The 24,667-nt window shown below is 41.1% G+C and overlaps 1 protein-coding gene across 4 annotated transcripts in view; it reads left to right on the plus strand.

Annotated features, from left to right (window-relative positions):
- The first annotated feature begins 2,121 nt into the window (after positions 1–2,121).
- Positions 2,122–24,667, plus strand: part of LOC122558567 (immunoglobulin lambda-1 light chain-like) — a 30,463-nt gene continuing 7,917 nt past the window's right edge. The window contains exons 1-6 of one of the 4 annotated variants that reach the window (XM_043707307.1): positions 2,125–2,151; positions 5,298–5,490; positions 8,230–8,633; positions 8,911–9,213; positions 17,971–18,267; positions 22,750–22,863. In XM_043707307.1, the coding sequence (XP_043563242.1) occupies positions 8,579–8,633; positions 8,911–9,213; positions 17,971–18,267; positions 22,750–22,863 (769 nt within the window). In that variant the 5' untranslated portion in view covers positions 2,125–2,151; positions 5,298–5,490; positions 8,230–8,578. Of the gene's footprint in view, positions 2,152–5,297; positions 5,491–6,057; positions 6,254–8,229; positions 8,634–8,910; positions 9,214–17,970; positions 18,268–22,749; positions 22,864–24,667 lie in introns of those variants that run through there. The other 3 variants (XM_043707308.1, XM_043707311.1, XM_043707309.1) reach the window with 3 other exon arrangements.

The raw sequence follows: 24,667 nt of genomic DNA on the forward strand, positions 1-24,667 counted from the left end.
AGCCTGAGACAGAGATGTTGGCCAGGGACCAGGGTGTTATGTTGAAATGGCAGGCAACTGGAAGCTCAGGGTCTTTCTTTTTGCAGACAGAACGTAGGTGTTCTATGAAGTGTTCACCCAGTCTACCCCAGTGTAGAAGAGACCACATTGTGAACAGTGAATGCAGTAGACTAAATTGTGTGAAGTGCAAGTAAAGTGCTTCACCTGGAAGGTATGTTTGGATCCTTGGATACTGAGGAGGGGAGAAGTAAATGGACAAGTGTTTCACCTTCTATGATTGCAAGGCAAGGTGCCATGAAGCTTTGGGAGTGTATTGAGAGTGAAGGAAGAGTGGAACAGGGTGTCACAAAGGAAATGGTCCCTGCAGAAGGCTGGCAAGGGACGGGAGGGGAACATGTGGTGGCATCTCACTGGAGGTGGTGGAAACAGTGGTTAATAATCCTCTGGATGTGTGTGCTGGTGGGATGGTAGGTGAGGACAAGGGGACCCTATTGGTATTGTGGGAAAGAGAGGGGGTAAAGGCCAAAGTGCAGGAGATGGGTTGGACCCTGACAGTGCTGAGCAATCCTTGGTTGAGGAAGAAAGCAGACATTTCAGAAGCTCCCTTGCTGAAGTTGGCACTTTGGAACAGGTATAACAGCGATCAAAGAACTGGGAGAATGGAATGGAGGGTTTGTAGGAAGTGGGGTGTGTGGAGTATAGTCAAGGTAACTGTGGTTTATAGTGGATGTTTGTGGCCAGTCTATCCTTAGAGATGGAAGCAGAGAAATTGTGGAAAGGAAGGGAGGAGTACAAGGTGGGCCAGGTGAAGGTAACAGCAGGGTGGAAATTGGAATCAAAATCGAGAAGCTTTTCAAATTCCAGATGAGAGGAGAAAGCAGCACTGATGACATCATCAACATACTGGAAAAAACATTGTGAGTTGGGGCTGGGACAGGACTGGAACAAGGACTGTTTCATGTATCCCACAAAAAAGACCAGCATAATCGGCAGGTACCCATGGGCACCCCTCTAACCTGAAAAAAAATGAGTGGAGTTAAAAGAAAAATTGTTCAGGGTGAGGACGGTGGGCGGCACGGTGGCACAGTGGTTAGCACTGCTGCCTCACAGCGCCAGAGACCCGGGTTCAATTCCCGACTCAGGCGACTGACTGTGTGGAGTTTGCACGTTCTCCCCATGTCTGCGTGGGTTTCCTCCGGGTGCTCCGGTTTCCTCCCACAGTCCAAAGATGTGCAGGTCAGGTGAATTGACCATGCTAAATTGCTCGTAGTGTTAGGTAAGGGGTAAATGTAGGGGAATGGGTGGGTTACGCTTTGGCGGGTCGGTGTGGACTTGTTGGGCCGAAGGGCCTGTTTCCATACTAATCTAATCTAATCTGTTAGGATGAGTTTAGCCAGGCAGAGCAGGCTAGTGTGGATGGGGACAGTTCAGGTCATTGTTCATGAAAAACAGAGACCATCCTGGTGGGGGATGGACGTACAAACGGATTGCATGTCCATGGTAAAGAGAAGGCAGCTAGAGCCTGCAAACTGGAAATTTTGAAACCAGCGTAAAGTGTCAGAAAAGTCACGGATGTCAGTGGGAAAATTGTGTTTAGGTGAGCACTGCAGGGCTCCTCCAGAGACGTGTCAGTGCAGTAAAAGTATTCCTTGAGGTACCTAGTGGTTTACTCAGCATGTTTATTCTAAAAGTATTGTTCAATACCATTGATACTTATTTGCATTGCATGCTGGAATCAAGAGACAGGAGATCCGTAGATTGCCTGCTTTCACCAGTAGTCATCCTTTGGTTTGATCTCTGGATGTGGATCTCTGGTGGCTTAAGTGCTGAACCTGCTTCTATCTTGTAAGAAAGAATTTTATGTATCACCTTCCCCTGGCATTATGTGTATCAGGCACTACTCTTGGACAGCAATTGAAGACAAATTAGGAGATATTCAAGATATTACCTGCTTTTTTTTTCAGGAAGGATCCTGATGTATAACATTCATGGTCATGGCCAATCACAATATCTTCCATGCCTGCTCTGAGGTTTCTGGCCTGCTCATGGGAGGCACCTGATTGCGGTCATCTCCTCCTTGAAAAAATGGAGACATTGTACACACTCTTCCTCAGTGACATTGGGTTAAGAAAAGTGCTCTTTAAAGATGAGGTGAACTTCTCCGTCTCCTCCTTCATCTGTTTCTTCAAGCAGCTTATCCTCCCCTGTGCCATTTCTACTGATTCTCCTGTCATATCAGAAGCACATTGCCAAAACAGAACTCTTGAAGTGAGAACCAAGGTCTTCACCATGTTCCACCAATTTTAAGTAACAGTGTAAACTACCAACCAGTTCTACTAACTCAGCAACAATTCAAGGATTCAGTCAGAAATTAATGTCAGCATAGTTGATTCCTTTGAATACTGCAGTTTGTAGATTCTTTCTATTCTTCAATATATGTTTGACTCTGTGAGGTCAAGAATATAATGAAGTCTTGAGATCAAAAATGATGCTTGATGCTGTTTGATGCCTAACCAATGTCCTTTCGAGCTGCAACATTACTTCTCAACTCCTTTACTCAATGCACTGACCAATAAAGGAAAGCACACCAAATGCCTTCTTCACTAGCTTATCTACCTTTGACTCCACTTTCAAGGAACTATGAACCTTCACTCAAGGTCTCTTTGTTCAGCAACACTCCCTCGGACCTTACAATTACGTTTATAAGTCCTGCCCTGATTTGCCTTTCCAAAATGCAGCACCTCACATTTATCGAAATTAAACTTCAGCTGCCACTCCTCAGCCCATTGACCCACTTGATCAAGATTCAAGATAGATACCAATAAAAGTGATTGGTCCATCTTAACCCTTAGATATCAAAAAGGCACAATGAACCTCCAACCAAATCAACCAATTGATTTTTAAATTAATCTGAACTATCTATAACTATAATTATCTATCTATCTATCTATAAAAGCTTTTGCTGATGACATCACCAAAATGGTGTTTGGCATGGGCTTGAGTGTAACAACATGTGTCTCACCAAAGGGCACATATGGCATTGGGGGGAAAAATGAATCACAGCTGAATTTTGTAGCCATTTTCTTTGAATAAAATGTAAACCAGAGCTACATCTGCCTTTTTGGGATCCTGTCACCATATTCAAATATTCAAGGGAAGGGAGTTGTCCCCACATCTTGGTCAATATTTAAGCCTCAGCCATCCAACTCCATCAAAAACAGGTTATTGGGTCATCTATTTCATTAATGGAGTAGGGCATTGCTGTATTTAAAGTACTTTGCAGTGACTTCAAGATGCTAAACATTGCACATTTTTTAATGTTTTTGCATAACATGCTATGAACAACATGTTGAACTTCAGATTAATTTAAAAATCAATTGGTTGATTTGGTTGGAGGAACATTGTGCCTTTTGGATATCTATGGGCTAAGATGGACCAATCTCGTTTATTGGTATCTACCTTGAATCTTGATCAAGTGGGTCAATGGGCTGAGGAGTGGCAGCTGAAGTTAAATGTCGATAAATGTGAGGTGCTGCATTTTGGAAAGGCAAATCAGGGCAGGACTTATAAATGTAATTGTAAGGTCCGAGGGAGTGTTGCTGAACAAAGAGACCTTGAGTGAAAGTTCATAGTTCCTTGAAAGTGGAGTCAAAGGTAGATAAGCTAGTGAAGAAGGCATTTGGTGTGCTTTCCTTTATTGGTCAGTGCATTGAGTAAAGGAGTTGAGAAGTAATGTTGCAGCTCTCAAGGTCATTGGTTAGGCCACTTTTGGAATATTGTGCACAATTCTGGTCTCCCTGTTATAGCAAGGATGTTGTGAAACTTGAAGGGGTTCAGAAAAAAATTTACAAGGACATTGCCAGGGTTGGAAGGTTTGAGTTACATGGAGAGGCTGAATAGGCTGGGGCGATTTTATCTGGACTCTTGGAGGCTTAGGGGTGACCTCACAAAGGTTTGTAAAATCATGCAGGACATGGATAGGGTAAATGAACAAGGCATTTTCCTTGGTCTGGGGGAGTCTAGGACTAGAGGGCATAGGTTTACGGTGAGAGGGGAAAGACTTACAAGGGACCTAAGGGGCAACATTTTTATGGAGAGGGTTTTGCACGTATGGAATGAGCTGCCGGAGAAACTGGTGGAGATTGGTACAATTACAACATTTAAAAAGCATCTGGATGGGTATATGAATGGGAAGGGTTTAGAGGGATATGGGCCAAGTGCTGGAACATGGGACTAGATTAGGTTAGGATATCTGGTCGGCATGGATGAGTTTGACTGAAGAATCTATTTCTGTGCTGTACATCTTTATGACTCAATGAGCAGCATTCCTTATGCCACGTCTTTACACTGTAATGCAGCAATCATGTTAGTGGGACCAACAGTTCCATGAGAGGCACATTTTGATTTGGTGCTTTATACTGGGAATTAAATTACGATTGCACAATTTAATTTCACAAATTATTTTTATAGTTAATGACATGATACTATGTTTACCCTTTTAACTCATGAAACTTGAAACAGTACTTAAAGCCCATTTTGCACCTATTCCACACCACAGTTGCTCCTTTCCATGTAATTTTGATGGAAACCCCACCTCCCTTACAATAGCTTTAACTTCAGACTGCGTTGAGATTGTCTATTGTCTATCGTCTATAACTTCAGACTGCGTTGAGATACTCTGACGTAAGAGTGATGTTGGGCAATGTGTTTTATTTTCATTGTTGTCTTCTGGACCTATGTTTTGATTTTGTGGCTGTTGGACGGTTTTCACACCCTTTAAATTGTCCTAAGCCTTTCTTTCAATCTGTTTCCTTCATTTCTCTGGAGAATAGTTGTCTTTTGTTGGCAGAGGAAGATTTGAATATAGTGTTATTTAATTATCAATATTGCTTTTTGTGATGGAGGCTACTGTGGGCACTTTTCGCCACGCTGAAGACATTTGCTTCCTACTACAAATTGACCTTTGAAGGCAAATGCTGACTGAGCAATGTCTAATAGCCTGTTAGAACTCTCTTGGATATCTTGGTGTAACACGCAATTTATAGCTCTGGAACAGGTCATTTCATCCAAAGATCAATGCTGTACATATAACTCCTCACCTTACTTCATCTCACTGTCGTCAAATCTTTCTATTTTCTTCTCTGTCATCCTTAAGTAGTTTCATCGTGAACCTTGTAAAATAAATTATTCAAGTAGTAAGATTTGCTAACTTTGGTTAAATCCATTCCAGTAGGCTTCATCATGTAATTTTCAACCACTAAAAAAGCCTAATTTTCCCTTTTGCAATTATTTTAAAGGATATGATGACGAAAATTGGGAAAGAAACGGTTTTTTTTTGCCGAGCCGTCTCTTTTGGCAGTACTCAGGAAATATTTCTTCAATTAATGAAGTACTTCAGAGCAATCTAGGAGAGTTGGAAACTCTCAGCTATTCCCATTTTACTACTGGACTGCCTTGGTTAAGAAAGACTTGGATGCTGGAAGGCTAAAGGTAAAAGGCGATAGTAAAGACTGCAGATGCTGAAAGTCAGAATCGATAAAATGTGGGGCTGGAAGAGCACAGCTGGGGAGTCCCGATGAAGGGTCCAGACCTGAAACGTCAATTTTGCTGCTCCTCCGATGCTGTCTGACGTCCTGTGCTCTTCCAGTTCCACATTTTATCGACTCTAAAAACAAACGGAGACAAGAGTAGGATTCCAACATTCTGTCCTAACATACACTCAGCAGGGTCTGATAAGCTCAACATCACGCTCGCAGTAGCACAAAAATTGAAAAGGAAAATGCAGTTGCTGGATAATTGAAATGAATGGAAATTGCAGGAGATAATGGAGACGTGGGTGAGGATCTAGGAAGAAAAGGGCAGTTTGATGTTTGTGGTCTTATTTCACCGCTTCGTTTTACTGCGATTGTTTGAAAACTGTTGTCAGACCTTTCATCGTATGAAATCCTGTATTGTAATTGTTAACCGTGGTACATTTTGTTATGGTTCTCTCACACTTAACACTTTGAAAGAGATTTCTCTTCCGGTTCAGTTTCAGTGACAGTTTCCTAACGCTTGTGCTCATTGACCGGCGCGCCTTCTATTTCAAGCAGCCCCCGTCTTTGTATCAAACAACTTTTGTGAAGGCTGAGGCGTCACCTGATTAACTATTAAAATCAGTAAGATTAAGACTACTTCGGAAGATATTGCCGCTGGTGGGGGCGAGCTGGTCTAGAAGGCGTAAATATGAGATCCTGAATGCTAAATCCGACAGGTAACTCAAGAGTGGAGTATGGTACTCCCGACCACAGAGTAGTCGAGGCGAAAAGAATGGATACATTTTAAACAGAAAGCTATTTAACTGTATGAAGGAAAATCTAAGAGAATTTTACGTCAATAGATTTGGAAGGTTTGTGAGGACAGGGAATGTAAAAGATGGCGAGCAATATGTTTGAGTAATAACATTCCTGAACTACCCTATTGAGGGAATTATTTCTCTTTCAGTCAGCAAATGAAACCCGCTCTCCTTTTGGCTTGCGGCAGGTTGGTGAGAGAGGGAAACGGGTGCGTGCATATTTTGCGAGGACCACTTTTAACCCTCCGCCCGAGAGAGCTGGAGGCGAAATAGCACAGGGTGAGATGGCGTTCGCAGATAAAGTTAGGAGGAATTGAGGAAGCGCCAAATTGGGTGAGAGTGGGAGTACTCTAGTGCGTGTAGTTTTTGTGCAGCATTAACTGTGAAAGTCTGCTATTTGGGGGAGTAGGCACAGCACACTCTTGAGCAGAGGAAACTGGCTGGACAACACAGTTCGCGACCTCACCTTTCTCAAAGTTAAAAATACACAACACCAAGTTATAGTCCAACAGGTTTAATTGGAAGCACACTAGCTTTCGGAGCGTCGCTCCTTCATCAGGTGATAGTGGAGGGCTCGATCCTAACACAGAATTTATAGCAAAAATTTGCAGTGTGATGTAACTGAAATTATACATTGAAAAATTGATTGTCTGTTAAGCCTTTCATCTGTTAGAACACAGTGATAGTTTCACTTCTTTCATGTGTAAATCACAAAACTATTTTTTAAAATTGCATTCTCAGGTTAGCTGTTAACAATGGTGATAGCACCTTCCCCTGCAACCGCAGGAGGTGCAAGACTTGCGTCCACACCTCTCCCCTCACCTCCCTCCAAGGCCCCAAAGGAAACTTCCATATCCGCCACAGATTCACCTGCACCTCCACACACATCATCTATTGCATCCTTTGCACCCGATGTGGCCTCCTCCATATTGGGGAGACAGGCCGCCTACTTGCGGAGCGTTTCAGAGAACACCTCTGGGACAGCCGGACCAAACAACCCAACCACCCTGTGGCCCAACACTTCAACTCCCCCTCCTACTCCACCAAGGATATGCAGGTCTTTGGACTCCTCCATCGTCAGACCACAACAACACGACGGTTGGAGGAAGAGCGCCTCATCTTCCGCCTAGGAACCCTCCAACCACAAGGGATGAACTCGGATTTCACCAGTTTCCTCATCTCCCCTCCCCCCACCTTGTCTCAGTCAAATCCATCGAACTCAACACCGCCTTCCTAACCTGCAATCTTCTTCCCGACCTCTCCGCCCCCACCCCAGTCTGACCTATCACCCTCACCTTGACCTCTTTCCACCTATCACTGATAGCTAGACAATATGTTGAAGGTGTTAGCCCCCTGTGTTCTCTGTCTATGACCTGATGTTTAGATTGATTCTAATCTAAAAAGTGAGATAACAGAGTTTCACATAAATTCATGCAGTTTTTGAGCTCAGAGTTACTTGCAGAGTTACATTGTACTTTGCTCAAAAACTGCATGAATTCATGTAAAACTGTTATCTCACTTTTTAGATTAGAATCAATCTAAACATCATGGCATAGACAGAGAACACAGGGGGCTAACAGCTTCAACATATTGTCCAGCTATCACCATTGTTAACAGCTAACCCGAGAATGCAACTTTTAAAAAAGGTTTTGTGATTTACGCATGAAAGAAGTGAAACTATCACTGTATTCTAACAGATGAAAGGCTTAACAGACCATCAATTTTTCAATGTATAATTTCAGTTATATCACACTGCAAATTTTTGCTATAAATTCTGTTAGGATCGAGCCCTCCACTATCACCTGATGAAGGAGCGACGCTCCGAAAGCTAGTGTGCTTCCAATTAAACCTGTTGGACTATAACCTGGTGTTGTGTGATTTTTAACTTTGTACAGCCCAGTCCAACACCGGCATCTGCAAATCATCAACTTTCTCAGACCACCCCACAGACACCTTTTGCCGTCTCACATGGACGTGACCTTTGATTTCTGCTTCAGATAAAGTGTTCAACGCTAGGTACGAAACGAAACCGCCGTTATTTCTGCTTCCAATACACACAGTGGGCTGTAGATCTTGCCTACCAACACAGCATTGAAACCGCAAGATTGCAAGCGTGACAGCGAACGATTGCACTTCACATGAGCTCGAGAGAGTGGAAAGAATAGTGACCACCCTCTCCCTGCCGTCCCGCTCAAACCAGCCGGGGGTGTGGTGCTCTGTTGGAACTCGGCTCCAAATGCCAGTATGTCTCGGGGAACAGAACTTCTCCCCATACTCATCCTGGTCCTTTCTTGCACAGGTACGTGTTTTCAATTCAACTATCGCTACATTTAAGAAATTATAATTAATACACGCAAAATAATCAGTATATCTCTTTTTTTCACTTCTCTTGCTATTCATGACTGAAGTTGTTACACATGTTATGAAGTTTCTAGCCTTACGGAAGAAGGGATATTTCACCAATCATAAACGCCGCCGGCGAGCTTTAGTTTCTTTGTCTGCTGGTACAACTTTTCCACTCGCCGCCGCCCTCCTGTAAATAAATGTTTTGTGTTTTTTTTTTGTTTTTGCAACAGTTACCGCTGAAGTGAAGCAATTTCTGAGTCCGCCCAATGCGACCGCAGGAGAGACCGTGACTTTTCACTGCTCGTTCCCGCTATTCCGAGATAAAAGACAAATCGCGGTGCACTGGTGGAAAGCCGGAGACCGGACGTTCTTGAGCTCGAAACAGGATTCCAGGAGAGTGTTCCAGATTGAGAGCAAAGCCAGTGCTATTCTGCGCATTAACAACGTGCGTTTTGGAGACGCTGGCGTCTATTATTGCAGGGTGCAGGGTGAATATACTGGAAATGGAACTGGCGTACGGCTGAATGTAAACGGTGAGTGATCACCTCCAGCAATATAGAGGGCAGTTAGAGGGACAGGAAGGTTGAAATGAGTGGACGGCTGGGAAGGATAATGCGAGTGATTATTAATTTCTCCCTTGTTAGGGTACATTGAGATGCAAAGATGTGAAGGTCGGGTGGATAAGCCATGTTAAAGGGATGTGCAGATTAAAGGGATAGGATGGCGCTCTGGGTTTGGGTGGGATGCTCTTCCGAGGGTCGGTATAGACTCCATGGGCCGAGTGGCCGCTCTCCATACTGTAGGGATTCTATAACTCAGTGTTTGATTGAACACCCGGTGTTGCAGCAGGCTATTGTATCCGGACAATGGGACCACAGCTTTCCCCGACGTTACTCAGTGGCCGCGGGAAGTCGGTGCTGCAGTGCTGAAAATTCACAGCGAAAAGCTGAACTCGGGCAAATCGAGGTGAGGCGTGAACCAACAATTCCGGGTTAAGGAAGCCTGCACCTTATCCATTAGCCCACTGCGACCACCAAAAAACTGAACTTTCGGCAATTGTCAGCAGGGTTCAACAAGCGACCGCACGCTTCTGTTTTAATTGCTGTTTCGAAATCTTTTACTGCATGAAATCAAATGCATTTTCAAAATGTACATTTCACAGTCTCCCCTTTGTTAGATTTCGCATCACTATCTGAGTATCACATTATCATTCACCTTCCATCCAGTGAAATCGCGAATTTATTCTCTAATATCCTCTACATGGGAATAAAATCTGCGAGTTTCGGATACGGTTCAATCTTTTCACTGCTAATTTCTTGCCGGGGATTTCCGAAATGAAAATCCCGGACTTGCCAACACCAAAGCGGGTTGGAATTTAAAAAAAAAACTTTTGCTGGCCAATTTCAATCATTTGTGCAAGGAAAGTTGCAACATTTTCTGCAGATTGGGGTTTGGATATATTTGCCCGCGTTGAGTTACACTGTGCTGCATCTTAACTCGTCTGCATGAGATGGTGAAAAATTCACAGCTTTTGTCCAAAACCTATTGTTAGAGGCACTGTGAGGCCGTTATCTAAACCGGTTCGGGGTTAAACATATCTGAATAATATGGCGCGGGAAGGTGAAGAATGTTCGACTTTACAAGGTACGGTGGAGAGATTTTCTTCTCGTGACAGTCGAAACCAGTTAAGATTTTCTTTTTTTTTCTGGTTGGGTATGTGGAGCGAAATGATTGGTTTCTTTTTGAACGAGTTATTGCAACTGGTCAACGAGATCATTCTCACGAACTCCTCAATGTAAACGCGCTCGGGAATCGGAAGGAGTTTCAAAGTAATTGCAACCAGATTGTGGTATTCCTCCGACCTTAGTCATTGCTCGACTGTCGAACATCAGGCACCGACTATATGGATTGTATCTGCCGCACATCTGTTTTGATTTCATTTCTTTTTTAACCGAGCTTTGTAACTTGGCGCAGGAACCCAGCATGGCCCATTTTACACAAAGGCTTAGAATTCAGATACTGTTCATACAGGAAAAAATGTAATAGCGATTGTGTGTCCACTTTGCATCTCTGCCAGATTGTATTATCATTGAGATTATCCTTTTAACACAACTGTTTTGCACCACTTCAGAATCTCCTGCAGCGGTCCTTGCCTGTTGCGAGTAGGCGCAGTTTCTTTAATAATTCGCTGTAACAGTTGAGCGCCGCCGGAGGACATTCTGAACTGGTGCAATTCTCTTAAACGGATAATCTCAATTATAATACATCTTGGCAGAGATGCAAAGCGCGCACACAGAATCTCTGTTGTATTTTGGCTGTACGTACAGTAACTGAACGGTTATCCTGTGTGTAAAATGGACCATGAAGGATCCTGCGCCAAGTTACAAATCTCGGTTAAGGTGAGAGGGGAAAGATTTAAAAGGGACGTAATGGGGATACGTTTTAACGTAGAGGCTGTTGGCGTGTGGAATGAGCTGCCAGAGGAAGTGGTGGAGGCGGGTACAATTAGAACATCTAAAAATCAGCTGAATAGGTATATGAATAGGAAGGGCTTAGAGGGATATAGACCAAAAGCTGGCAAATGGGACTAGATTAATTTAGGACATCTGGTTGGCATGGACGAGTTGGACCGAAGGGATTGTTTCCATGCTGTAAATCTGTATGACATCGTGACTATCCAAATAGCTGTATTAAAATTATCACATTAAGAAACACTGAAACTCTAGGATTATAAATGAGATCATTCCCTCCCCAAAACACGAAGGTGCGGCTGTTAATCGGGAGTGATTGACAGTGGGTGGACCGCCCCGTGAAAAAAGGTTATGAACTGCTTCGCTTGTGGGGAATGGTCACTGGACTCGAAACGTTAAGTGTATTTTCTCTCCACAGATGTTGTCAGTCCTGCTGAGTTTCGCCAGCAATATTTCCTTTTTGTTTCAGATCTTCATCCGCAGTTCTTTGTTTTATTTATTTGAAAGGCTTGTTCGCCACGTCTGAGCGTGTCTGTATATGGTCTAAGTGAAACGCCGATTGGTGTCAAATCTAGATAACAAATACTTCGAACCCCTGAAAAGCCAGAGATCATGACTGTCAAAATAGAATATTTAGTATCTAAGTGGTATAAACGTTTAGCCATTCAGCTTCGTGTCAAATGTACGTTCCTCCCAAATTGTTAACAATTCAGAGCGTTCATCCCCAGCCGCTCGCTTAACCTTCGCGTTTCAAAGCTTGACCCAACTCCGGAGGAAGTGTTCAGATGAGAAGATAATAATAGAGTAAGAAAACTCAAGGTTTGATTTTGAGACCTTGGAGCTTTAAACGTTGTTCGAATCAGCGGTCAGACTAGCTATTTAATTTGTGATCCACGCTGTTTCCGATCATTTATTATCTAAGCTAACAACCAGCTTTTTATATATAAAAAAGGAAGTTCGCTTTCATTATGAGCTGTAATATTGGTTTGGCTTAATATGCGATCACGTAACCAGCCCCAAATCCACCCTCCATTATAAACGTGGGATGTGATGAGTTTGATCCGGTTTTTAAGTTTTATCGGCAGGTTCAAAATGTAGAGTCTTCAGTTGGCGGACTCAATATTCAACCCAGTCATGGAGATGTACTGCACGGAAACAGACCCTTCGGTCCAGCTCGTCCATGTCGACAGGATATCCTAACCTAATCTAGTCCCATTTGGTCAATATCCCTCTCAACACTTTCTATTCATTTACTCATCCAGATGCCTTTTAAATGTTGCTATTAGTCTCTATGTCATGGCTGCAAGTTAGTGTTGAAGTGAATAATGTTTTACGTTACTGAAACTGAATTGTTTATAAAAAAGAGATTCCATAGATAGAGCGGTGAAAATGCTCACTTAGGCGATGTTAAACATAAAGACTCAAAAGTTGATAAGGACTACCAAATAGAAGCTGGCTGGAAGCCCTTGATGCTTCCACCCCACTCTACGATTCAACAAGATCCCGCCTGATCTACACCAAAGACACCTTCATACAAAATCCAATTATCTGTCAGGCCTTGACCCAATAACCATTTATTCCCTTGGTACCCTGGGGTTATTGATCTCAATCTTAACTACATTCAACCACTGGGCATCCACTGCCCTGAGGAAAGTGGCTGACCTTTTTTTTTCAGACACATCAGCGGGGATGTACGCTTTCTACCTTAAAATATTTTGCACGTTTCAATTCGATCAACTCTCAGTCTTCCCAATTCTGGGCAGTAAAGGATGAGTCTACTCAGTGTCTTCAAAGGACAATTCCCTTCTTCTGTTGTAAACCTTAGTGTCCTTATTTAATTAAAAAGTCCAAAACTACACACAAAACTTCAGGCTAGAGGAATAACTACCATGGGAATAACTTTATACTGCCCATTGTCTTTCTATGTTCTTGCTCACTCACCTAACTTGTCCATCTTTTCTCTTGCAACTTTATTGTGTTCTCTTCCCTGCTCAATTCCCCATCTAGCCTTTTTATCATCATCAAACTTGGACACTTTATATTCAATCCCCTCATCTAAATAACTAATACACATCCTTAATAGCTAAGGATCAAGTTTTGATCCTTGTGGAACCCTCTTTGCTACAGCTTGCCAAACTAAAAATCATAGAATCCCTACAGTGTGGAAACAGATCATTCAGCCCAACATGTCCACACCGATCCTCCTAAGAACATTGCACACAGACGCATCTCTCAACCCTATAACCTTGCATTTCCTATGGCTAATGTATCTAATCTACACATTCCTGAACACTATGGGCAACTTAGCCTGGCCAAAACACCCAAGCTGCACATCATTGGCCTGTGGGAGGAAATCAGAGTGTCCAACAGAAACCCACACAGACACGGCGAATGTGCAAACTAGACACAGACAGTCACCCAACTTTGGAATTGAACCTGGGTCCCTGGCACCGTGAGGCAGCACTGCTAAAAACTGAGCCACTTTGCTACCCTTTTTCCTAATATGTTTTCTTTCCGTCATTCAATTCTCAATCTATGCTCATATATGACATCAAATCTTATAAGTATTAAGTTAGTTTAATAACCTGCATACCACCTTTATTGAGTACATCTTGGAAATCTCAAAACAAAAACCAACCAACAACTAGAACAATCTTCCTGGTTATATCCTCAAAAAGATCTTAACAGAAGCCATTCCCTGTCATTCTATGTCAACTATGCTGAATCATATGATTTTCTAAGAGGTCTATTACCCTGCCTCTAATAATAGCATCTAGCATTTTACCTATGAATATTCAATTATTTGGCCCTTAGCCCCTTTGTTTTATCCCTTGCCTCTTTCTTAAGTAATCAAGTTTATGTCAACTGCCTACTGATTCCTGTGAATTATATTTAATTTAAGAATTCTGAAAGAAAAAAGTAATGCATCTATGATCTGTGCTGCTATCTCTTTTAAAACTGTCTGATGCAGATTTTCAGGAACAGGGGATTAATGATCTCTTAGTCCAATAGATTTTGTACTTATATCGATTTCTTTTCATTTCCTAATTTTTACAAGACATTTGGTTGCCCATTTTTGCAGCTTTATTTTTGGCTGATGCTGTGGAGAAATATGCATTGTATCTGTTTAATGCCTCTGTCATTTCCTCATTCCACATTATACTTCCATTTGTTTCTGCTTCCAGTAGGTCTACATTTACATTTTCTGATTCCTTTCTAGAAGTCTTGTGGTGCAATGGCAGCTTCCTTGCCTCTGGGCCAGATTCTTCTGGTTCAATTTGCACTCCATGTCTTGATGGCAAGCAAAGTGCATAGCTAAGTGTATGAGCATCAACTTGTACATCCTTTCAGCACATGCCAATGAGACGCAGTAACAGCAAGAGAGATCCCTGTTCAGCTGTCAGATCACACATCCATGTGAAGGAGAGAAACCTGGAACCTCCACCATAGTTCTGTGTATGTTGCCACAGCAACTTGGCCTCTTTGTGGAATGGTTGGTTCAGTTGGCTATTGATCTGTCTGATGCCAATAGCTTTGTGTCAATTGAAATTATGTCTAGACAGGATTCAGAATCACCCTTCTTGTCATATTCATGATGGAAGTCATACTGCTGTGTATCAGACCTGTCTTCAAGCAGAAAATGCAAGAAGTAACACCTCTTTCTAACAACTTCCTACGGAAGCATTCTCAATCTCTTTTTTTTTAAATGTATCTAGCAAGTATGCTGGGATTCTTTGACCGAATCAATTTCTGGGGTCTCTTTATATCCTTATAATATCTTTCCAACTTTCATGTCTGCTGCTCATTTTAATGCTGGGCCAGCATTTACTGCCCATCCCTTGAGAAGGTGGTGGTGAGTTGCCTTCATGGACCATGGCAGTCCATTGGCATGAGTATACCCAAAATGCCAGTGGGAGGGGGTTTCATGATTTTAATCCAGCAACACTGTAGGAAGTGCAATATATTTCACCAATGGATGGTGAATGGTTTGGAGTGGCATTTGCAGGTAGTCTTGTTCCCAAGTATTGCTGCAATTGTCCTTTTAGATGGTAGTGGTCACAGGTTTAGAAGGTGCTATCTAAGGACTTTTGGTGAGTTGTTGCAGTGCATCCGGTAGATGGTACACATTTACTCTACTGAGCATTTGTTATGGGCGAGTGAATATTTGTGAATGTTGTGCCAATCAAGAGGAGTGCTTGGTTTTGAATGGTGTCAAAACTCTTGAGTGTTGTTGGTGCTGAAGTCATTCAGGATTATGAGATGTATTTAACCACACTCCTGACTTGTGCCTTGTCGATAGTGGGCAAACTTTGAGGAGTGAGGAAGTGAGTTACTTGGTGTAGTATGCACAGCCACTGCATTTATATGGCTCCCCTGAGCAACTCGTGCAGTGTGACCTGGAGCTGAGATGACTAATTTTCAACAAGCAGAACCATCTTCTTTTATGTTAGGTCTAACTCCAACTAGTGGCAACTTTTCCACCAAGTCCCTTTGATTTGCATATTGTTAGGGTTCCGTGATGCCAAACTGAGTCTAACATGGACCAAAAGCAGAAATTGCTGGAAAAGCTTAGCAGATCTGATAGCATCTGTGGAGAGAAATCACAATTAATGTTTCAAGTCGAGTGACGCTTCATCAGATTGTTCTGTTCATGTTCTGAGGAAGGGTCACTTGACGCAAAATGTTAACTTTGATTTCTCTCCACAGATGCTACCAGACTTGCTGATCTTTTCTAGCAATTTCCATTTTGTCTCTTATTTACAGCATCCACAGTTTTTTCAGTTTTTACTGAGTCTAATATGGCCTTGTTGTAAAGAGCAATCATTCTCACTTCAACTCTGGAATTCAGCTTTTTTGTCTATACTTGAACTAGGGCTGTAATGCTCGTGTTGAAGCTGTACTGAATCAATCTTACATTTCCAGTGTTATAACATTTAGTGTAGCTTCCAAAATTGACATTAGCCACCTTATCCTCCAACCTATGTAGTTTAGCTTAAGATTCATTTTGGATTTAACTTTCATCAAGATAAAATTGATCACTTTATGGTCGCTCTTTTCTGAAGGTTTCTTTGTTGCAAATTTATTATTTAACTGTCTCATTTCACAATATTGCATTAAGAATAGCCTGTTGTCCAGTTGATTCATTTAGGTTAATGGAACAGGATGGAAATCTTCCAATTTGGGCGCCCAATGCTAACATCAAAGAGTCCCACATCAGTGTCCACTAAAAAAAATTCGAAATTTCAAATTCAAATTCCATCTTTCATCATGCTTTCAGGTTATTTATCCCTAGTTTAGTGAGCAGGTCAGAGTCTAGGAATTCTGCAAAGAATAATTCATCCCCTGCCTTTTGAAAGTCAGACCTGTGATGGAATACTCCCCACCTACCTCAATGAGTGCAATTCCAACCACACTCTAGAAACTTGATACCATCCAGGGCAAAACAACCTGCATGAGTGGCACCACATCCACAAGAGATTCCACACAATGCTCACTCTATAATATGTTCAAGATGCACTGCATAAATTTGCCAAACATCCTTCTGTAGCATTTGCACCACTATCTGCAAAGGCAATGGAACAATTCTACTTGCAAGTTTCTACCTAAGCCAACCACCATCCAGGATTGGAAATATATCACTGTTCCTTCTCTGCCAGTAGGGCAAAATCTGAAATTCTTTCTCTGAAATTATAGGCCCACTTACACCTCACGGACTGCAATGGTTCAAGAAGGCAGCTCATCGCCACCTTCTCAAAGACAACTAAGGACAGCCACTAAAAGATGGCCAGCCAGCAATGCTTACATTCAACAAACAACTAAAAAGAAATACAAATGTGCACATGTTCTAGTTTGCCTAAATGAGCTGTTCCTGTACTGTAGCATGCCATGTTGGCTTTTCTATTGGGATCTTTTCTACAGTAATATATGCCAGATTTTGAAATTAGTAATGATTATTTTTGTTGAAACATATTCCAGGGGGAAAATGCTAGAATTATTCGTTTTTTTAATCCCAGAAAATTCAGCAATATAAAATAGAATAATACAATGGTTACAGAATAATGGCCATTCATCTTTGATGTCAGTGCCAGCTCTCTGCAATAGAAATTCTCACTACCCTCCCCTGTCAGGCCTGCAATGCTTTTGTTTCTACAAATTGAAACAAATTAAATTATATACTCCATGCAAACAGCTAACATTGTGATTATCATTCTCCCTTTTCAGTTAAGAAATAATTGTGCTAAAGTAACCTGTCAGTTAGCCTGAACAATGGTTTTCACAAAACACTTCAAATAAATTCAATTATATTATGAGTGGATATTCTCTGTGAACATTTTCACAGGCACCATTGGATAGTCATTTGAAACATGACTCATTTAACTTTCCCTACTTAGTCTCAGAGATATTTGTAATCAACCTGTTCAGAGATGTCATGACATTACTCTGGAGAAGGCAGGACTTGAACACTGGCCAATTATAATCCTACAAAGTGGCACAAATTAATCCAATGCAGACCAAAGATTGAACCAGCAAATAAATATTCGCTCAGTACATTCTTGTATAATCCACGTTTTTGTACGCATTCGTATTACACTGCAGTGTGATGCAAATACCCCAAGTTTCTATTTAATGTTCTGTCAGAATTTTTGCAACACCCAGGCTCTGAAAAGTAATTCACAATCATATCCAAAACAGCAGATTCTATGAAGCAATTGTTAGATAAAGAACAACTACACTGATGTTAAACAGTGCCCAAGGAAATGTACACTATATACGCTCTAACTTGGAAATTAAGAAGCCTTTTTTTTTATTGTTCTATAGCTTCTCCGCATCCTCTGAAAATTATTCCGAAGTTTTCTGCAACTGGCACTCTAACGTGTATATGTAAAACGTCTGGGTTCTATCCCCACGATTACACGCTTGCCTGGCGTAAAGATGGTCAAAATGTTGTACGTGGAACAAAGACATCTGCAGAAAAGAATGCTGAAGGATTATTTGAAGCTACCAGTTATTTGGTAGAAACACAGCCGGCTCATTCTGGAACTGTTTATGTCTGTGAGGTATCACACTCTACCCTCAAGAATCCAACTTGGGTCAATTACACTGTTAGCATTCCAGGTAAGAACAATGCCTCTTTAGTTGTGAAATTGAGTATGTTGTGGTTTTGCTGCATTTGGTAGGAAGCATTTTCACCATAAATGTCTGAAAGGCAGTGAGTGCAGGGCTGCTGATTTTGAAATATTTGGTGGAATTGATTGAGCCTGATGAGCTAGTGTGTCAACTACAACTACTGCCCTCACTGATATGTTTTTCCACCCATTTTAAAGCTTAATTTTACTCACTATATCTCTGTTGTAGAATCATCAAAAGTGAACTGCAATGTAAATTAAACAGCAGTTTATTGATTACAAAAATGCATTTTGGGGAGAGTACCCTCAGATCATTTCAAAAGGCACTTCATCATTTCAAAGATTCCCTTGGGACATTGTTGGGACATTTCATAGAGTCAGAGAGATATACAAAATGGAAACAGACCCTTCGGTCCAACCTGTCCATGCCGACCAGATATCCCAGCCCAATCTAGTCCCACCTGCCAGCACCTGGCCCATATCCCTCCAAACCCTTCCTATTCATCTACCCATCCAACTGCCTCTTAAATGTTGCAATTGTTCCAGCCTCCACCACATCCTCTGGCAGCTCATTCCATACACGTACCACCCTCTGCATGAAAAAGTTGCCCCTTAGGTCTCTTTTATATCTTTCCCCTCTCACCCTAAACCTATGCCCTCTAGTTCTGGACTCCCCAACCCCAGGGAAAAGATTTTGTCTATTTATCCTATCCATGCCCCTCATAATTTTGTAAACCTCTATAAGGTCACCCCTCAGCCTCCGACGCTCCAGGGAAAACATCCCCAGCCTGTTCAGCCTCTCCCTGTAGCTCAAATCTTCCAACCCTGGCAACATCCTTGTAAATCTTTTCTGAACCCTTTCAAGTTTCACAACATCTTTCTGATAGGAAAGAGACCAGAATTGCAAGCAATATTCCAACAGTGGCCTAACCAATGTCCTGTACAGCCGTAACATGACCTCCCAACTCCTGTAATCATTACTCTGACCAATAAAAGAAAACATGCCAAACACCTTCTTCACTATCCTATCTACCTGTGACTCCACTTTCAAGGAGCTATGAACCTGCACTCCAAGGTCTCTTTGTTCAGCAACACTCCCTAGGACCTTACCATTAAGTGTATAAGTCCTGCTAAGATTTGCTTTCCCAAAATGCAGCACCTTGCATTTATCTGAATTAAATTCCATCTTCCACTTCTCAGCCCTTTGGCCCATCTGGTCCAGATCCTGTTGTAATCTGAGGTAACCCTCTTTGCTGTCCACTACACCTCCAATTTTGGTGTCATTCACAAACTTACTAACTGTACCTCTTGTCCTCGCATCCAAATCATTTACATAAATGACAAAAAGCAATGTAATAATGTACTGCTATTCATACATGCAGCACCATACATATGCGGCCCCATTACAAACTAAACCCATGGCCTCTATTCTATTATATTCCTCCTTCTGACGTCTAGAACATTTGATCCACTCCTTTATTATGATCTTACCAACATTTGATGTAATTCTGGTTATTTAAAGTGAAGATAATACATCAAAAAGACCAACAAGTTTGTTTGTCCAACCTGAACAAGATGCATACTAACTTTCCTAATCAGCTCCCTACCCCATCTCCATAACTCTCTATGGGTAATCAGAAATTTATCACTCTCTATGTACTCAAAGACCAAGCTTCCACAACCCTCCTTGACAGAGAATTCCATGGATAATCAACTTCTGAGTAAAATAAAGTTTATCTTCATCTCACAGCCAAGTGGCATTCCCCCTTATTTTTAAATTGTGCCTCCTGATTCTAGACTCCCCAGCCAGGAGAATCATTTTATCCTTCTCTACCCTGACTATCTTTTTAAGTATTTTGTAGGTTTCAATTATATCACCTGTCCTTATGTGAAACTCTGTGGAATATATGCCCAGTTTGCCCAATCTCTCTTCATAAGACAGTTCAGCTATCCTGGGAACAAGTCTGGTGACCCTTGTTTGTATTCCCACTTTGGAAATATTATCTTTGCTGAGATAAGGAGTGGCACGGTAGCTCAGTGGTTAGCACTGTTGCCTCACAGTGCCAGGGACCCAGGTTCGATTTCAGCCTTGGGCGACTGTCTGTGTGGAGTTTGCAAATTCTCCCTGTGTCTGCGTGGGTTTCCTCTAAGTGCTCCGGTTTCCTGCCACCATCACAAAGATGTGTGCGTTAGGTGAATTGGCCATGCTAAATTGCCAGAATGTTCAGGGATGTGTAGGTTAAGTGCATTAGTGAGGGGTAAATATAGGGTAGGGGAATAGGTCTGGGTGGGTTACTCTTCAGAGTGTTGGTGTGGAGTTGTGAGGACGAAGGGCCTGTTTCCACATCGTAGGGATTCTAAGTCTAATTCTTAAAAAAAGGAGACCAAAGCTGCACATGGTACTTCAGATGTGGTTTGTTTATAATTAATTAATTCATGGGATGAGGGTGTTACTAGCTGGATCAGCATTTAGTACTCATCCCTAATTTGAACTACATTCTTACATAATTAAAGCAAAGATTGACTACCCTACTGCACAAATCCTCTTGCAATAAAGACTAATGTTCTTTTTGCCTTCCTACAAGCTTATTTGCATGTTAACCTTCAGTGGATTTATTGACAGCGGATTTATTGATTTATTTACTGTGACACAGTAGAGCAGCACTTCACAGGAGGCTTGAAAGCACTGAGGATGTCACCTAGAATGGGGACAAGATATCTGCAAATTAAATTCCCAGCTCGACAAACATACCCATAACTATGACAATGGGCACCCGAGCTACACATCTTTATACAAACCTTGATAACCCACTTCTTTCTACACTGACTAACACAGAAAATAATCTTAAATCCATGACAACGCATTACCTTCTTTACCATGTGCTTTAATTCTTCTAAGTTAATGCCTGTGTGGGACCTTACCAACAGTCTTCTGAAAATCCTAATGTACTACAAATATTGACTCCCCTTTACCAATTTTGCTTCTAAGATCCTCAAAAAAAATCAACAAATTTGTCCATGCTGACTGTGATCAAACAGATAATTTTTATTTATGATTCTACATTTCCCTGACTACTGATGTAAAGCTGATAGGTCTGCAGTCTAGGCAGATCTGATAATAAATGTGATCAAATTACAAATGGAGAGGTGAACACAATGAACCAAAGTCTCACTATGCTGTTCATTCACAGTACGTGGATATCACTCACAATATTTATTTCAAATTACCGAGAAGGAGAAGAATAAGCTACATTAATCTAGGTCTATGTATTGGCCAGACTGGGAAAGGACAGAAAATTTCCTTTTCTGAAAGACATTGGTGAACCAGTAGGGGTTTCATGACAATCCAGCAGTTACACATTGCTTTTTTTGATTTTACATTTAATTAATTGAAAGTAAATTCTCAAGAGCTGTGGTGGAATTTAAATTCCTATTTCTATATTATTAGCCTGAGCTTAGTTGTCCACTATGCTCGTTGCTGTACACAAACTGGCTGCATGTTTAAATGTTCTTAACTGGTTGTAAAGCACAGTCAAAATCCCAAGGTTGCAACAGATACTGTATAAAAATGTAAGTTCTTTCATGAAGTAAGATAGATGGAAAAAAAGATTATCAAGAATTATCAAGAATATATCAAGGATATAAAGTTTATCAAGAATCCAAATTGATCATGCATTTTCCATTTAAATAATTAATGAGTCAATATTTGACTATTCTAGCCTGTGTTAAGAAAATGTATTGTTGGACTGAAGCACACTCTAGTTACATTTCAAGTGACAAATCAAATTTTCAAGATCTATTCTGTTCAGAACTTCTACTGAAGTTATACTTGTGTTCTGCACAGACATCCTTACAATTTTTTTGGAAGTAGGAGTAAAAGTGTTTACAAACAAATTCTAAATTTTTTTGCTACATTGCAGTAAATGCAGTTTTCCAGCAGGATCATTATTTTTGCATTTTTCATATTTGGGGATATTTTATTGTAGCTGAACAAAGATAAATGCTCTGGAGAAGGACATTTTCTTTGTTTGAGCATCAAATATATCCAAGTCAAATATGGCATGGATAAGATACAGTGTGTAAAATTCTTACGCCATCTTTAGAAGAGCACCATTATTAAAACAACTTTTCACTTTTATTCTTATGGATTGCGTAATTGATATAATCAATCTATTGCTGTTCTGAACCAAACTGTGGACAGACTTGGCCTGCACCAACCACAACCTGGATTCAAATGTTCAAACCCACACCTGAGGTACTTCAGGAGTAACTTTATATGTTTGAAGTGCTGTTATGGTCCACATTGAAACTTTGGATGTGAAGCCGGCTGTGCTGTTACTGTGCAGGCAGCTAGTTCTCAATATCATCTGTATATTGCCATCAGAATAACCTAGCATCTTAGAATTAAGTAATAAACTGTTGTTTTTCTTCTAAAATTAATTTTTAAAAAAGATTTGTGTGTTTCTTGCAGGTTCTAGTTTCAGCAATTATTTTCCTTGGTGGATCTACATCTGTATAGCAATATTTTCACTGCTTCTAATTATTATTGTACTCGTCATTTGTTGTAAATGCTGTAAACGTAAAGGTAAGGCAGTCATTTAGTTATATTACAACTGTAACTTCTAGATTTAATATTAATGAGTAATGAAAATACACAAATGACAATAAGTTCAAAGGTTTTATTGTGGAGAAAGAAATGGAAACTAGAGAATATAGAGCATTAAATTTCAATGTTTTGAGAAACAGTTCATAGAACTGAAGAGAAATGTCTGGAGGTCTTAGAGGATATAAAGGTGATAAATTTCCAAGACCTCGTCTAATGTATCCCAAAATATTGTGAGAAGTAAGGGAGGAACTTGCGAGACACTTTGCAGAAATATTTGCAGCACCTATAACTATGGGTAAGGTGCTTAATGACTGGAGGGTGGCTAATGTTGTACCTTAGTTTAAGAGGGGTTGTAAGGAGAAACTGGGGGACTATAGATTTGAGTTGTGGGTAAGCTGTTAGAGGTCATTTTAAAAGATAGGATTTATGGACATTTAAAGAGGCAAATGTTGATTCAGGACAATCAGTATGGTTCGAAGTGAGGAAAATCGTCTCTTACAAACTTTGAATAAGCTTTTAGAGAAAGTTACCAAAAAGATTGATGAGGGCAAAGTAGTAGATGTTGATTACGAAGACATTAGTAAAGCCTTCAACCAGGTCCCACATGGTAGACTAACAAGCAAAGTTAGCTCACATAGGATTTGGGGTGAGCTTGCCAGTTGGATACATAATTGGCTTAATGGCAGGAGACAGACAGTAGTGGCAGAAAGTTGTTTTTAGGAGGACTGTCACCGGTAGTGTTCCATAGGGATCGGTTTTGGGTTCCCTTTTGTTTGTCATTCATATAAATGATTTGCATGAGAATTTAGAAGACATGATTGTGGACAACACCAAAATTGGTGTCGTTGTCGACAGCGAAGAAGATTTTCTAAGCTTACAAAAGGATTTGATCAAATGGGAGAGTGGGCTGAGTGATCACAACATTGTTGTAAGCACCAAGGACATCCAGGTTAGATGACCACATTTAAAGGCAGAGTAAAGTTCTGCCACATGGATATAATACAACTCAAAGGGTTAGATTTTCAGGTGCCTGTGGGGCAACTTCAGCTGGAGAAAATGGTGCTTTGAAAATGGTATACACGAATGACCGGTCAACGTTACACTGCGACTAGACTGCATTGCAATTTTTAAAGTGAGGGCAGGGTTGGAGGATCTGGCAAACTGCAGCCCTTCAGTTAATAACACAAGAACTAGTGGCAGATATAGGCCATCGGGCTTGTTGAGCCTGCTCTGCTGTTCAGTAGAACCATGGATGATCTTGGCCTTGAACTGTATCTTTCTGACAGCTTGCCTTATTGCTTGATTCCCTGAGAGATCAAAAATCTATCTATCGCAGCCTTACATGTTTTTAATGATATAGCTTCCCCAACTCTTTGGGGAAAAAAGTTTCCAAGATTCACAACCCATACTAAATAAAGACTATGCGACACAGTTTAAGGTTTTGACCAACAGAAAGGTAGGTGCAGATTTCTGCCATTACTTACAAATAGATTTTATCTAAAACACATGTGCAGGGATAGTAACAGTCAGTTGTGTCCTAATGCTAGGCTGGATGGCTTTAACAACCTGCTTACAATGCTGGTCTATGGAAAGATGATAATGTAATGTAGAGGGCAGTCATCTCCTAAAAATGCATGCAACATCACCACAAGTTAGGCAGCCATTGTAAAGCAGAATATTATTTCCATGGAGAGAAGCTTCAGAATGTTTGTGGTACACAGGGATCTGAGTTTTTGTGTCTACAAATCAAAAATAGTTAATACATGGATATGACAGATAATTA

This window comes from Chiloscyllium plagiosum, chromosome 17 (assembly GCF_004010195.1).
Source record: "Chiloscyllium plagiosum isolate BGI_BamShark_2017 chromosome 17, ASM401019v2, whole genome shotgun sequence".
NCBI classification, from domain to species: Eukaryota; Metazoa; Chordata; class Chondrichthyes; order Orectolobiformes; family Hemiscylliidae; genus Chiloscyllium; species Chiloscyllium plagiosum.